Consider the following 15371-nt stretch of genomic DNA (forward strand, 5'->3'; position numbering starts at 1 on the left):
CCACTCAAGTGTCGCTGTAGGCCTCCGTCTCCATCTCCATCTCCGCCTTCGTCTTCGCCTCCACTCCTACTCTCAGCGGCGGCTTTAACAATTACACACGCATTGCGCATACGCCGTGTATGCCGGCCATAAATGGGCCGCACACTTCGCTGTCGCAGTCGCTGCTGCAGTCAGCGTCGCCGTCGCTGTCGACTGCGGCGTCTGGGTGCTCACTTCCGTTTCGCTTTATGGATAATATCGTATTTAGAATGCATTTCGTATGCGCCTCTTTGATCTGAACTCAAGCATTTGCGCCCATTGTAATTATTCTTTCCACAGCATTTGCGGATTGTTTTGCGATTATTGCGCTTATAAATTGTTCCAAAAGTTTTACCCACCAACAAAAAAAAACTATTATTGTACATACTTACATACGCGCGCATTTTATTTTGCCGAGCGACGCGGCACGAACAGTTCCATCGAAAACAAAACATTTTAATTGTTAATTTCGGTGATCGCCCGCGAACCAAATGCAAAACAGTTTATAAAAGGCAATCGAAGCACATGAAATAATGAAAGCACAAAGACGACTAGTGAATACGCTTCTTATAGTGTGACTGCACTGAGAGAAACAATTTTGGTATTTTTAAAGCTATAGTCTTTGTTTATCAAGTTCAAGCATAGTTTGTTTATTTTTCATTGTTTTATTTCGAGCTTTCCATTAAATTTTTAAATGCAATGAATTCATAATAATTTGCCCAGAATACAATCCGATTTATGTCGAAATTATAAGTGCTGTTTCGATATTTTAAGATAAAAAACAGAAAAATACATTTAAATTATAAAATTAAAAATCGGTGAAATTATCAAAATTTCTATCTAAATTAAATAACAAAAAAAAAATTTTAAAAATCAACAAAAAGTTTTATATTGACAAAGTTGAAATTTGGTAAAAATTTTCAAAATAAAAAATTATAAAAACCGACATAAATTTAAATATTGTAAAAGTTTAAATGTTGTCCAAATTTTCAAAATAAAAAAATCTCTGTTAATTAGCTTAAAAACTCTCAATTCTCTTACTTTTAAGAACTGTTCTTTAAAATAACAAATAAATATAACAACTTGAATAAAAAAAATGAATGCAAATTATTAAATATAAATCCTAGTTGGACAAAAATAAAATTAATTGCCGAAATAATATTAATCTTGCCTCTCAGTATTAATTTATGGTAACGTGTGCATTAAACATGTGTTGATGGGATTGCAGATCTCGCATCGGCCTCAACATAAAGTAAAAGTGCATTCAAAGAAACAAAATTGCTAAAGTCAAAGTTAGTAGCTCAACGTAGCTTCCTTTGTATGATTGTTCTCATAGTAGAGTAGAGTACTTTGCATTATCATAAGCATTAACTTGGCGTCGAAGTCGCCGTCGACGCTAACAGCGACCACCAGCAGCGAATTTTTGCCGAGCAGCGACGCACATTCGTGTCGTGTGGCCAACTGTTGAGCATCGTCGTCGTCGTCGTCGTCGTTGTCGTGGTCGGAAAGGAACTTCGGCCACCCACTAGAATAAGTAGCAAGAGCAGTAGCTAAAGCAGCAGCAGAGCAGTCGACGCTGCGTCGTTGTCAACGCTGTATTGTTGTCGTCGTCGTCGTTGTCGCTGCCGTTGAAGTCGTCGCTGCTGTTTGTCGTTCGTCATTCTATATCGATGTGTCGCTGCAGACGGTGCACGGAACGTAACAAAACACAGCAAAACAGAAAACTGTGCTGCACCTTAGTGTTTAGTGCTCCTCATCGGCGCGTGCGTAACTGGCAAATAACTTGCATTGACCATACAATCCCTGCCTGATTAATGACCAGATTCGCGTGTGATCGTTGTTCGTAACTAGTTTGCACACTTTTAAGCCAGCTGCAGTTGTCTTCTGTGTGTGTGTGTGTGTGTGTGTGTGGCAAAGTGGCAGCTAGTTGACCAAAAACAAATCAAATAAGTAAATAAATATTTGTGGCACGAAAATTTCAATTCAATTAAGTGCAACATGTCGATGTTGAATCTCTCTGCGGCGATTGTAGAGACAGCCACCGCAATGGCAACGGTAAATAACACGGCCGCTTTGACGGCATCTCAAGCGTTGTACAACAATCGCAAGAGATTGATACTGAGCCTGATTGTGATGGGACTCGGAGTGTTGGGAAATTCGTTGGCCCTTATTATTTTGGCGCGTAAAAAGCACAACAAAAACAGCAAATACACGTTCATGTTGCGGTAAGTTGATTGAACGAAATGCGCACATTGCAATTGTATATTACGTATACGTAGTGGTGTACACATACATACATCATTATGCTATACATATTCGAGTATCGCTGTGTGTGTAGTGTAATAGTTGTCAAGTGCTTGGCTTTGAGTTCATGGCAGTTGTCTCTGGGGTTTGTTCAACTTGCTAGATATTGTGCGGGTCTCTGAATTTGCATTTGAACCAATCACACTTGAACGGCCTGTCAATTTCAATTGGCTATCTTATCTGCCAAGTATTAGGCTCACTTAGATAGCAACCCAAAAAAAAACCAAAAATAAAGTTAACATATTCCTGCATATTTATCATCATAATGCTGTCTATTAAATTAACTCCTGCTTCCTACTTCGCCAGGCAGCCAGCATCAATTTTCACATTGAATTCAATTTGCGCTGGAAACAATAAACAAATCAGTAAACTGCGTAGAACAGCAATTTGAGAAGACTTCACATTGCGACATTGCGAAAATTTCCCATCACATAATAAAATGAAATTATCCTTGCTGCGCAGCGTGAAGCTTGTGTGTGCTCTCGAGTGACAAAACAGCTTTTGATCTTGGCTTGGCTTAATTTGATTGATGAATATGTGTGGCACGCTCGACACTTGACGTTGCATTATTTATAGACAGTAGTCCGTGTGGCAATTGCCACTCACTTGCCTGCTACTCTGTACTGCCCGATTGATTCAGCACAAAATGTTTCTTGTCAATTTGTGCCCTAATGGAAAATGTTGTGTGTGTGTACGAATTGTGTACACAACACAAAAAAGTTTACAACCCGGTCATAAATCGCATTTGTAATTACAATTCGCGACTTTTATCTATATATATAGAGATAGCATACATACTATATGGAAACATTTCATTTACTCGTCTAGGGATTATCCGCGGTTACACTGTCAATGTTTAGTTCAATAATCATGGGCAAATATTTAGTTTTTGTTCTCTGCTATAAACTATTTGCGCTCGATTTTCCTTTCTCGCCTGTCGAAAGCTAAAAAACAATTATTCACAAGCGCAGAGACAAATGATTTTCTTATGTGTGTCGCATGACAATCTATTTTCTCTGCTGCTGGAAAAAACCACAACAAAAAAACAAAAATAATATTAAAGTATTTTAGAGAGAGACAATCGCGGTATTTGTCTGTTTGCTCCAAATAGTTAACACTAACAAACTTAAGTAGTACCTCGAATTTTGAATACTCTTCTTGAAGTGCATAAAACTTCAGAAATCATCAAATAATTTCAAATAAATTTGTAATACGATATTTGCAGTGTGAGCAGAATTGCAGATTTTTGGAATATTTTCAACATTTTTTCACGTATTCTAAAATATTTTTAAAGGTTGCCCAATTTTAACAATTTTTATTCTATTTATACTATATATATTTGTGACTTTGATTTATTGTGAGTTAAAATGTGCATCAAAATTAGCATTATTAAGTTGGTCACATAAATTCCAGCTAATTTGAATGAAAAATTACGTGAGAGAAATATTAGATAACATATTCAATTGTCTGAATATTAAGTATACGTAACAACTGAGATGTATCTATATACACATAATCACTTTAAATGCAAATGTGATAAGCATCAACCCATAAAATAAATGTATTAGAGAGTAAGTAAAATAAAATAATTGTAGTAAATAGTAAATAAATTCACTAAATAATAATAATAAAAAATAAATCTTTATTACAAATTTGCAATTTCAATATAAAATATGATTATTTATTATACTAAAAAATGTTTTTGCATATCAAGTTCTTTTCAATTCTTAATAAAACAACGAATATTAAACAAATTTAAACGCAAGTAAGCGCGCGACTGAGACCAGAAGTGTTATTTATTATATATAAATAATTATATATTTATTATTATTATAACAAAGACAGAGGAAAGAGTATTTTTAAAGCGCTTACTCTCACAACCTTGAAGAATTTCAGTTTCATAATAAACTGAAAATAAATATGATAGCCTTAAGGGAAATTCTGTTATTTCTGTAAAATGAAACTCCCACGTGAGCAATAGAAAACATCAAAATTGGAGTATTTTTATTTATTTATTAATATTGATTTTATACAATTGGTTGCCACGCATTCTTTTTGCCACCTTTGACTGCGACAAATCATAGAGAATTAAGTTAAACCCAAGTGTCAAAAGAGTGCGCTGATAAGCCAAGCAATATCTGAGTAGATATGGGAAAAGTTTTTTGTGTATCTGTCTGACTTGTATTAATCGCAGTATTTGGCGACAGATGTAACACATTGGAGGCTTAAGTAAACACGCAAATAAAACAAAAGCCCTGTTGAGGTAATGTGTACTTATTGCCAATTTGTTCGCTCTTTTGCTCTCTACGATGCTGGTCAGTTTCAAGTTTGAGTTTGAGTTTGGCGAACTGTGCGAATACGACGCAATTTGCGGGCAATCGATAAAGTTAGCGCATTATTAATGTGACATCATTAAACGTATTTATTGTGTGGAAAACTTTAATTGCACTATTTACGGGCCTAGAAAAGAAAATTGCGCACGCATTACCGAACCGAGCAGCCTTTTCACAGACGAGAACATTCGTCCTGACGTCCGTCTGTCCGCCTCTCTTCATCCAAGCTGCTAATTTATGGACGCACTTACAACGCCTGACTTAATCCCACATCCTTTCCTTTACGCTTTTCAGCTGCCTGGCCACAAACGATTTGATTGGGTTGCTGGGCACGTTAACGACAGCATTGGTCAAATACCATTACCAGGACGAGGAGTTGCCCTTTATAGTCAGGCTTGACTGTATCGGACATGTTGTGTGGCGTTTCTTTGGCGTCAGCTCTGGCTGCATTGCAGCTGTTATGGCTGCCGAACGTTGCATGGCTTTGGCGCGTCCTTTTATCTACCACAAAGTGAGTTGACATACATTTAATTTATTTTAAGTGTTTTTATTAATTACTCAATTTATGCTTGCAGCATATCACTTACGAGTTGATCTTAAAGTGCATTGTAAGCATTTTAGTTGTGGCTTTGATTGTGACATTTTTGCCATTCTTTGGCTTTGGCGCCTACATCGATGAATCGAATCCCGATCAATTGAAATGCATACGCTATAGAGATGCGCCTGGAATTGTCAACAAATCCTACTCCATATTCTTTATGGCATTTGGTAAGTGTTCGTTGAGTTGTTTTATATATGTACTTAATTTATGAAGTTTTTGTAAATAAGAGTTACCGACTTAAAAAAGCAATTAAGGTTCAAAGATTTCGAGATTAAATAAAAAGTTAATTATATTATGTTTAAATGACACTTTTTCACACCGATCACCATATTCGTAGCACGAATTTCGTACGACCGTAAGAATACTTATAGATTTCAACAACTAACATATGAAAGATACAAAGGAACTGCGCGAGTTAATTTTCGATTTTTTAAAAAATTCCCCCAATTTTATATCTTTCATGTGACTAAGATTATACTGTTTTTTATTAGATATTTTTTACTTGTGTGCAATATTTATGATTCTAAATGTCTGGAGCCTTCTTACTTGATTGGAATATAAAATTGCATCTTTACGTATTAATCTGAGTATTATTTGTCTAAATAAAAAATAAATCTTTATTCCAAATTTCCAATTTCAATATAAAATATGATTATCTGCGGAGTTAGAAAGGAATACCGATCACAATTTATAATCACTTTTTTTCGTTAATGTCTTTGCAGGCAGCTTGTTGTGTGTGCTGATCGTGGCCTGCAATTTGTTTGTGGCCCGCGTCTTGTGGATCATTGGCCAGAGTCGCACCACGAAGAACCACTCGCAGTATCGCATGGTGAACCAGAAGAGCGTGCGCACCATCGATCCAGAGAGCAGCAGTGGAACCACACTCTACCAGGCGCAGTACAGCACACATCACAATGCGCCGCCACCGCGACAATTTCATCACAGCAACAGCGTCACGATGACGTCGTCCACATCACCCGATGAGATCAAGTTTGCCAAGCTCATGGCGATACTCAGTCTGTCGTTTGTGGTCTGCTGGATGCCACAGATGGTGAGTTAGTTGGATAGGAATATTAATATTTGATAATAATATTGATCTTTTGTAGATTGCCATTCCCTTGGCTATACGTGAGAATCGCGTGCCCAAATCGCATGTCTTCTTCATGATAGCCGATGTTCTGATGGCGATTCATTTCACACTCGATCCTTACATTTATGTGCTGACGCGCACCAAGAGCATCAACTGGTCGCTCATCAGTTGCATCAAGCGTTGGCGTTGCGGTTGGCGTGGCGGTCGCCTGCAGCGTTCCCAGAGCGATCAGAGTCGCATTCGCACCACGACAACGGAGCAGAATACGCTCGACTTCAACTGACTGCGGGCCCTTTGCATTCGTAGCTCAGCGACGAGTACTGTATGCGATAATGGATGAAAAGAAAAACACAAGTATCTCAATGCTGTGGACACATTCCTTTGAGCCAAAGGAGCTGCCTGTCCCCCCATAAGCCATATAACCATTACCATTACCATATCAGGGCTGAAAAAAACATACTCCATTACGTGAACAAACGCGCCCCCATCCAAATGTCCAAGTGTCCCTAAAGCACCGTTCACATAATCTCAACAAATCTGCACACAATTTGTACAATAATTATGAATTAATATATTAATAGTACTTACTACGAATTAAAATAAAATGTAATCTAAAACACTTGATTTGTTTTAAATTAACTAGTTGAGTTATTTGAAGATTCCACATATTCATTTGGAAGAGTTGTAGAGGGATTTCGTTTCAGATTTGGAAAATAACATGAATTTGGAATCATTTGTCATGTGGCAACCTCATAATATAGTCATCACTCTCACATAATTACGAAGTATGAATAAGTTTATAAAACGATTGATTCAAATCGGAAAAACCAAAAAAAATAAGTAATTGAGTTATTTGAAGATTCGAAATAGTAATTTAAAATTGATTCCGAAAATGTTTTTTTTTTAATTTGTATCAAATTTTGTAAAAGAATTAAAGATCCTCTATACAATAACACTAACATTAGATTTAGGATAGTAAGAGTAATCCAATCCAGGAAATTTATATCTAAATCTAAACTTAGACGCTGAAAAAAGAATATTTGCAATTCTCCCAACTATTATTAATTAGAAAACAATTATGTAATTTTTTTCTTGTACAAGTAAGTTTTTTATTTTAAAATTTAATCATTACATAGTTTGAATGCGTTTTTGTTGTTTTGTTTCGTTTTGTTAATATTGTAGTATTTCTTTGTATATGGTTCTAATTTTATTTTCTTTATTTGTGTTTGCAATCGAAGACACAGAATCTTTGCGAAATATTCGGCGATGATTCATGCCTGTGTCCATTACAAAAACGTTTATGCAAAATGAGGTGAAAATGTCACTATAGAATAGTTCAGTTTTTGGGGGGAAGGGGAAACTAGGAGAATCTCCCACAAATTGAGTGTGTGTGTTTGTGGAAATTGTTTAAGAGTAATGAATACATAACATTAAGTTATGGTTAATTAAATATGTTTTATGTGGTATTGTGTCTTATGCCCAGGTATTGCCGACCTCTAAATCTCTCCCTCTAGTATCGGTTGTAACGACCACGCGCACGGTTTCGCTGCGGCGTTGCCTTGGGACCAGCAGCTGGGGATGCAGCGGCGGCAGCAGCAGCAGCTGCGGCGACGGCGCGTGGCTTCTTGGCTGGCGATGGAGCAACCTCTGGGGTGGCAGCAGCCGGTGTGGCAGCTGCAGCGGGAGCTGCTGGTGTGGTGGCCGCAGCTGGGGCTGGTGTGGCAGCAGCGGCGGGTGTGGCTGGAGCAGCCTTAGCTGCCGGTTTGGCTGCTGACTCGGGTTTAGCTGGTGTAGCTGGCTGTGCGACGGGAGCGGGTGTGGGAACTGGAGTTGGCTCTGGCTCGGGTTCTGGCTCTGGTTCGGCCTCGGCTTCCTCTTCTTCCTCCTCCTGGGCGTCCATCTCGTCGCCGTTGTCTTCGCCAGCGGCTTCCTCGCCACCCTCCTCCTCACCTTCGGCATTCTCGTTCATCTCGAAGTCCTCATCGTCGCCTGTGGCCTCCGATGGATCGTAGAGCTCACCCTCAGCACCCTCGGCTGCCTCATCGCCAGCACCCTCGGCAGCTGGAGCCTCAGACTCCTCGACCTTGCGCTTCTTGCGCTCATTCTCCTCGATGGCAGCGGCTGCGCGCTTTTGTGCTATCTTCGTATCGCTGGACTTCTCGTTGATGAACTTGAGGAAGTTGCGGTGATGGGTGGCTGTGCGTGAGTGAATCTCAGCGGTGATCTCTGTGTCAAAGAATTTGCTGCAGACAGCGCACTCGAAGCACTCCAGCTTTGAGATGAGGGCAGCACCAACGGGACGCTGCCAATTGTATTTGGGCAGGCGAGTGTCCACCTCGCTGGGGATCTCATCGCCCTCGGCAAAGTCAAGGATGCAGTCCTCGGCATCGACGGGCAGAGCCACCTCTTCCTCCTCCTGGCTTTCGTTGAGATCTTCACCCTCCTTGGTTTCATCGGCAGCCTCCTCACCCTCCTTGGCCTCCTCGCCCTCAGCTTCCTCGCCTTCGGCGCCCTCCTCAGGCTCCTTTTTGACCTCGGTGGATTCCTCACCCTCCTTCTTGATGGGCTTCTTCTTGCGCTTCTGTGGTGGACGCAGATCGCGTGTCTCCTCCTCAGCCGTGCTGATGGGCAACGTCTGACGCTTGCGTTCTCCAACCTTCGTGTTGTTCTCAGCAGCCTTCTTCAGATGATCAGCCGACAGCAAATGGGTGTCGTAATCGATGCGTGTGGCAAACTCCTTGTTGCATTCCACGCACTTGGGATGCAAGAACTTCTTCAGCTGCAAATGTCCCTCGGACTTGCGATGAGTCGAGATGTGTCCATGGAAATTCAGATCACACATGGTGCAGTAATCCAGCTGACGTTGCTTGCTCTTTCCCATGCGCTTCAGACGGTCGAACTCAATAGATTTGAGCTGCTCAGCAAGTTTGGCCTCCTGACGAATCATGTTGGCCTTGAGGCGGTAGCTCTCCTCAATGCCCTCGCGCATCATCAGATGGGTGCGTCCCTTGATGTGATTCTCAAATGAATTGGCATCCCACATGTGCTTCTTGCACAGATGACAGTAGAACATATCATTCGGCACGCTAGCGTACGGCGATTCCTTGGGTGTTGCGCTACTTTCATCCATCATAATAGTGGATTTCATTGGGAGGTAAAGAATGAAAAGAAATCAGATTAGTTGTGAATGCTTCAAGGATGTGAACAGACGCATCTGGTAGCGTGTGGCTGACTAGCTATTGGGCGGCAGCATAGACGTCACGCTGAAATGCTTTATTTAGTTGGGATATCACAGATATTACAGATTACAAAATATTAAAAGATCTTGGCCTAAGCTTATGAGGAATGAATGATTATGATACGGATGATGTAATATGCGATTCAAACAGTTCTTGTACATCACAAACAAATACATTAAGAAATGTGCCCCCCACATTAGAAAAAATCTGGTAATTTATGATGCAAAATTTAGTAATACGATCGGACAACAAAAATTCTTAGAACACATTACGATTTACTAATTCTAAAGTAAGTCGAATTTCACATTCGGCAAATCCGAAGATTAAATAAATGTATTTTCCCCGAAAATTGTTAATGAATTCAAAAATATGCAAAGCACTAAATAACAAAACAAAAGCAAAATAAAAACAAAAATATTTGTACGTATGAGAACAATTAACAATCAATCTGAAAATATTTCGTTGATCAATCCATGCCATATACTACGCAACCCGGTTCGCTAACAGACGCCAACGACCAGAAAGAAAGGGATGTGTTTTGTCTATTCAAAACATAATATAAAAAACAAATAATAAGAGGACTGTTGTTTCGACTCATCCACTTGTTGGAAATTATTTGTGATTATTTTTTGGAGAACTTATCATATTTCATATATATATATTGAGTATTGTATCAGATGCATTCGAAAAATTGGAAATCAAGTACTTAAAAATATTTGCAGTTTTTTGTTTCAGAAAAATTGATGCATTGATAACAAAAATTATTTGTAGATATTATATATTTTTTTGTAGGAAGATGAAAAATTGCGAATTGAGCAATCTTTCGGCTGTCTTTTTGGTAAATATTGTATTGGAAATTTGATTTTTTAAATTGGATTTTTTTGTTTAAGTAGTTGTAGTTGTACTCTTACCTCTCAATTTTCTTTTCGCCAGGAGTAATTTCCTTCTTTTTATTAGTGTTGGCATTTTTAGCCAAAAGTTTCTTGGCACGATCAAAAGCATTCTGCTTACGAATGCCGCCGGCGCCCTGCTTTTGGGGGGGCTTGGGACCACCAGTAACGCCACGATTTTGGAAACCTCCTTGGCCACGACGATTATTGAGACGATTGCCGGCACCGCCACCGCGATTGACCATCTTTATCATTTAAGATTTGTTTCGAACACATACATTTTAGCGTATTTTTCGTTTTTACAATACATTAAAGTAGTTGGTATAGATAGTTTTTGGTTGATTGGTTGGTTGGGTAGGTAGATAGTGACAGTATTATATATATATAATATACAAGATCGAACAGAGTTTTGTAAATATTCGTAATTAAATGGAAATGCATGGAATACACATGGAATATATAGATCGTGCGATCGATAATATATATAGTAGTAGTAGTAAATCAATCGTTATGAAATTTACAATTATAAATTGTCAAGAGTTATTCAAATAAATAATAACAAACGAGTTGACACATTTATGGTACATAAACCATTTACAATATTCAGTTTTTTGTTTTTAAAGGTGATTGGAATATTAGTTTTCCATATTTGACGTGGGGTGGATGGAAAATTCAAAAATTTCGATTTTTTTTATAGATACACAAATACATATAGAAAAGTAGTTGATATGATTTAAATATATATATAAAGATATAGATAAACAGATGTATATTATTGGTCAAATCGGCGGAGCGGTCGCGCAATCAGTCGACGGGGATGTTTTTGTTGTTGAAGTCGTTGGCGTGGCGGCGCGTGGCGTGGCATTTTATTTATTTTTGAGATGTTTTTTAGACATTGTGTTCAACACAAACGGGCGGCATGGAAACATGGAAACCGAATTGTGGTTTCGATTTCGAGTGAGTTTCAATCAGAGCAGGAACGTTGAAGAAGAGTGGCGATGCATTTGATTTTTATATTGATAGTTTGATTTGGTTGTTTTTTGGTTTTTTAGTTATTTTTGTTTTTTGGTAATTGCAAGTTGCAGTTGCAGTTGCACCATCAATCAGTACCAGTACCAGATCGGATCGGTTTTTCAGTTTTCAGAGCAGAGCAGATTAGAAGAGAGTTCAATCAATCACAATCATTTCAATCAATCGGTGGCGTCGCATTGGAAGTGGACATCGCATCGCATTATTTTTACATATATTTTGTACATTTTTGATATTGCGTGTTTTGTGCGTTTTTCAGCAATTCGTGTGTTGTGTACGTCGTTGCCATTTGCGATTATGTTGATATGCATGTTGCAAGTGCCGCAAATTTACCACATATTGATTTGTATTATATAGTTATAAATTCCAAGTTCAGTTATATATGATATATATCGGTTTATGCAGTTTTCACACATAAATGTAACAAAAACAAATGATAATTGTGCATAAACATTGCAACAGAAACAAGAGAGAGTTGTTGGCACAGGCGCAGGCACAAGAGCAACAGCAACAACAACAAAAATGTGGCAGCAACATTGCCCAGCAGCAACGACAACAAGCACATTTGAATATGCAACGCAGCAGTGACGACAACAACGTCGGAGACGACACATCGGCATTTAGATATATACACAGGTGTATATATAGGCACAATATATGGATGCATTCGAAATGCGTTTTTGATTCGATTCGTTTTTGAGATTGCATCGAATTCGATTATTGGTTTCGTTCGTGTAGAAGAGAATAAAAATAAATATTGGTAAATTAGCAAAATTTGAATTGTGAATTTGTAAAAATCCAAAGATTTTTGATAATTGATATTTGTTTGGTTTTTGTTTTTGCTATTTTTTTTGTTTGGTTTTGGTAAATTACTTTTTAAATGCCTACTTAGTACAAATATGAATAAAATTACTTTATGCAATCGTTTTAAAATGTCATCATACTCTTTTCATCTTTAAATGGAACATTTGTTGGCGGTACTTAATATTTCGTGGTACAAACAATCAAATTCAACAAATTGTGCAGTATACAAACGAAAAAATATTGCATTTAAAATGGAATAAATGCGTTTTTATATCGAAAACCTTCTACTTCTCCACCTCAGATTTTTTTATATTGTTCAATCGATATACAATATCAGCAGGGTTCTCTCATTTTCGCAAATTTGTTGAATTGTCTTTTAATTTTATTTTCTTTTTTTGGTATTTTACTACAAACTACGCGATTTTTGTTTTGCTTTTTTAAAGATATTATACAACAACTAGGCTTAAGTAACATAAACAGAGCTAACCAATGTTTGGTGTCATAACAATAAAAAAGAGGATTCTTCAGTGGACACGATGAGCGGTAGTTTCTTAGACCAACTAAAGTTGGTTCTTCTTTGAATTTTGTTTAACTTGATGTGTTTTACAAGAAATTCGCTTAAGGCAATAAAAAATTTCACCTTTTGTTTGGCAATGACAAGAAGGAAATGGAAAATGTGAATTCAAGAGGCAATCAATCAAATGAATTGACATAATTAATCGGTATTTAAATCAATATAATGTTCAGATATCAAATACTACATAAATTGATGTGAATGAAGGTAAAACAATATTCAGACAATTATCATAAGATTACATCAAATGATGTGAATAGAATTGAGGACAAACATAATCTTCACTAGGAACTATGTGTAAATATTTAAAAATACAATATGTATTTGATATTAAATTATTTGAAGTTTCAACTACAATTCATGTTAAATCTAAAACAAAGTTCAACTCCGCCGCAACTCATCCACCAAAGAATGGTTTTTAAGGAATAAAATAAAAGAGGAATTCAGCTATTTAAGGCAGCTAGAGAAATAATATGTGGCAACCTGGATCATAATATACATACCGGTCCGCCGCGTTGATTGCGATTGCCCATGCCACCGCGTGGCAAGTCGAGGAGCGATGGAGGCTGGTTTCTGAACAGGTTGTTCAGCAAATTGTTGATGGCCTGGGCGTTCATTTGACCGCCGCCGCCACCCTGGCGCATATTGTTGCCAAACTGTCCGCCGCCGCCGGGATTCTGCGACTCCCAGGGTGACATATTCATGCCGCCACCGCCGCCCATGCGATTGGCGCCCATGGGGCCGCCATATTGATTGCCGCCACCGCCAAAGTTGCGATTGCGATTCTGGTTGCCGCGGAATGCCATGTTGCCCTTGCCCAACTGTTGTTGCGGATTGCCGTTAATCTTTACACTGGAAAAATGAATATAAAAGAGAAATATGTTAAACATGCATTTCACGTATTTTCTCATTATGTTTGCAGAATTTTCTTGGAAACACTCGGCATACCTGGTCATAATTTTGAGTGGATTTTTGTGGGATTGTTGGGATGTTGGAATATGAATGTATTTATGTGTGTGAAGGTGAATGCAGGTAGTGTGGGTGAGGAGTTACAACAAAGCGAAAAATCTAATACAAATGATAATGTCGCAGGCGCTGAAATAAAATAACGGCACAATGAAAAGAAAATGCAAAACAAATTGTTGTTGATATTAGTGTGATAAGTATTAGCGCATTATAAGTATGAATGATTTTTGTTTACATGTATTGTGTATGTATCTAAGGGGTGCACGACCCAAGCGCATACACAGATACAAATACAACTACAAATGTATACGCTGGCAAAGCATCAACACAGATGAGGGTAGAACGCATACAGACGCGTCCCCCGTTGACAATGAAAAAACGTATGACGTAGTAACTTGCATGTGATATGCACGCATCTATTTATTATAGAATGCTACCTGTTTCAATACAATATGCAGAAAACAGCGTTAAAAAGAAATGAGCACAAGAAGAGCACGAAAAACTGGTTTCGACACCTCGAAATTTAATAAACCGGCTAAAGAGAAAAAGTGGCAACAGCCGCGAGAGAGCGAGATGGAAGAAGGTGAATGCCTATCTACAAAAATTAAGATGGCGGCCCAGCATATGTGTGTGTATTAGTTTGTGAACTGAGACACCGCCAAGCGCTGAGTCAGAAGCCGGCGATATGAAAATTTTTTTAAACTTTTTATTGCAATTATTCACTAATCTTATGAATTGCAGAGATAACAAATATTTCAACTTTTCGCGTAAATCACCAACTGTTTCGTAGTATGTTATAGTGAAAATTGTATAGTATTTTGGACGAAAATAGCTAGTAACTACAACTACTGTACTTTTTGTTAGAGCAAATATTGCATAATAGAAAACTACTTGCAGTAATGCAGCGTTAATATAGATTGTTAATTTTTTCGCCAGGGCCAGAGTATACAGCAATGAAAATCAATAATTTGATTGCAGACTGTCTAGCCGGGCCAGACGATTGAGGAAAAAATCCTCCAACAGATACACACAACATCCCGAAATATTTTCCACATGCAATGGCAAAAAATGCAAAATATAACATTGTACACTTACGTTGTTGTTGTTGCTGAATGTATTACCGCTTCGCAATATATTTAAATAATTTTTTCACGCTTTAAGTTCTATTTAATTTGATCTATATTAAAGATGGCCGTCTGTTGTGAAAATATGATTTTTTCACACACGAACGAAGCAACTGCGTGCTGGTATATACACACTTACACAAGTAATGTGCACAGCTTACTACGACAATGGTTAACAGTGTGACCAAAAATTCAAACTGTAAACATACAGTTTTACTACGAAAAATCTACCACTGCGGCAACAACCAGCTGGTTTGATTCGACAAGGCAGAGAGGTTTTATTTATTAATCTTGAAAGATCGCGTAGATATTATTTTTTTTAATAAAAGTAAGTTTATTTAAAACTCTGACGTACAATGATACAATATTTACAAATTTAATTTGGAATATACCAAAAAA

General features: G+C 37.9%; 2 protein-coding genes across 6 annotated transcripts; one reads left to right on the forward strand and one right to left on the reverse strand.

Annotated features, from left to right (window-relative positions):
• The first annotated feature begins 1628 nt into the window (after nucleotides 1-1628).
• LOC132791928 (prostacyclin receptor) lies at nucleotides 1629-6960 on the forward strand. 2 transcript variants are annotated; one of them, XM_060801060.1, is made up of 5 exons: nucleotides 1629-2243; nucleotides 4950-5166; nucleotides 5231-5423; nucleotides 5979-6307; nucleotides 6363-6960. In XM_060801060.1, exons 1-5 carry the CDS (start codon nucleotides 2017-2019, stop codon nucleotides 6627-6629), a joined length of 1233 nt encoding a protein of 410 aa, XP_060657043.1. In that variant the 5' UTR covers nucleotides 1629-2016; the 3' UTR covers nucleotides 6630-6960. The 2 variants fall into 2 exon arrangements, with proteins under 2 accessions (XP_060657043.1, XP_060657044.1); XM_060801061.1 differs by having other exon boundaries at nucleotides 1634-1781; nucleotides 6363-6959.
• Nucleotides 6961-7430: 470 nt separating this feature from the next.
• LOC132793703 (zinc finger protein on ecdysone puffs) lies at nucleotides 7431-15129 on the reverse strand. Of its 4 annotated transcripts, none has more exons than XM_060803745.1 (5): nucleotides 14944-15129; nucleotides 13831-13977; nucleotides 13386-13734; nucleotides 10497-10720; nucleotides 7431-9465 (listed from the first exon to the last, which is right to left on the reverse strand). In XM_060803745.1, the coding sequence occupies exons 2-5, from the start codon at nucleotides 13836-13838 to the stop codon at nucleotides 7857-7859; spliced, it is 2190 nt and encodes a 729-aa protein (XP_060659728.1). In that variant the 5' UTR covers nucleotides 13839-13977; nucleotides 14944-15129; the 3' UTR covers nucleotides 7431-7856. The 4 variants fall into 4 exon arrangements, with proteins under 4 accessions (XP_060659728.1, XP_060659729.1, XP_060659730.1 ...); XM_060803746.1 differs by having other exon boundaries at nucleotides 7431-9462; nucleotides 14944-15128; XM_060803747.1 differs by lacking the exon at nucleotides 13831-13977 and having other exon boundaries at nucleotides 14944-15128.
• Between the last annotated feature and the right edge of the window lie 242 nt (nucleotides 15130-15371).

This window comes from Drosophila nasuta, chromosome 3 (assembly GCF_023558535.2).
Source record: "Drosophila nasuta strain 15112-1781.00 chromosome 3, ASM2355853v1, whole genome shotgun sequence".
In the NCBI taxonomy this organism is placed as follows: Eukaryota; Metazoa; Arthropoda; class Insecta; order Diptera; family Drosophilidae; genus Drosophila; species Drosophila nasuta.

Excerpts from the sequence above, each read along its gene's own strand:
- LOC132791928 (XM_060801060.1), top strand. The coding sequence starts at position 2,017 with ATGTCGATGTTGAATCTCTCTGCGGCGATTGTAGAGACAGCCACCGCA. Across the intron at positions 5,167-5,230 it reads GTCCTTTTATCTACCACAAA|CATATCACTTACGAGTTGAT; the intron begins GTGAGTTGACAT and ends TTATGCTTGCAG. Across the intron at positions 5,424-5,978 it reads CATATTCTTTATGGCATTTG|GCAGCTTGTTGTGTGTGCTG; the intron begins GTAAGTGTTCGT and ends ATGTCTTTGCAG.
- LOC132793703 (XM_060803745.1), bottom strand. Across the intron at positions 10,721-13,385 it reads GCAATCAACGCGGCGGACCG|ATGGTCAATCGCGGTGGCGG; the intron begins GTATGTATATTA and ends TAAATGATAAAG. Across the intron at positions 9,466-10,496 it reads GGCGAAAAGAAAATTGAGAG|TAGCGCAACACCCAAGGAAT; the intron begins GTAAGAGTACAA and ends GATGGATGAAAG.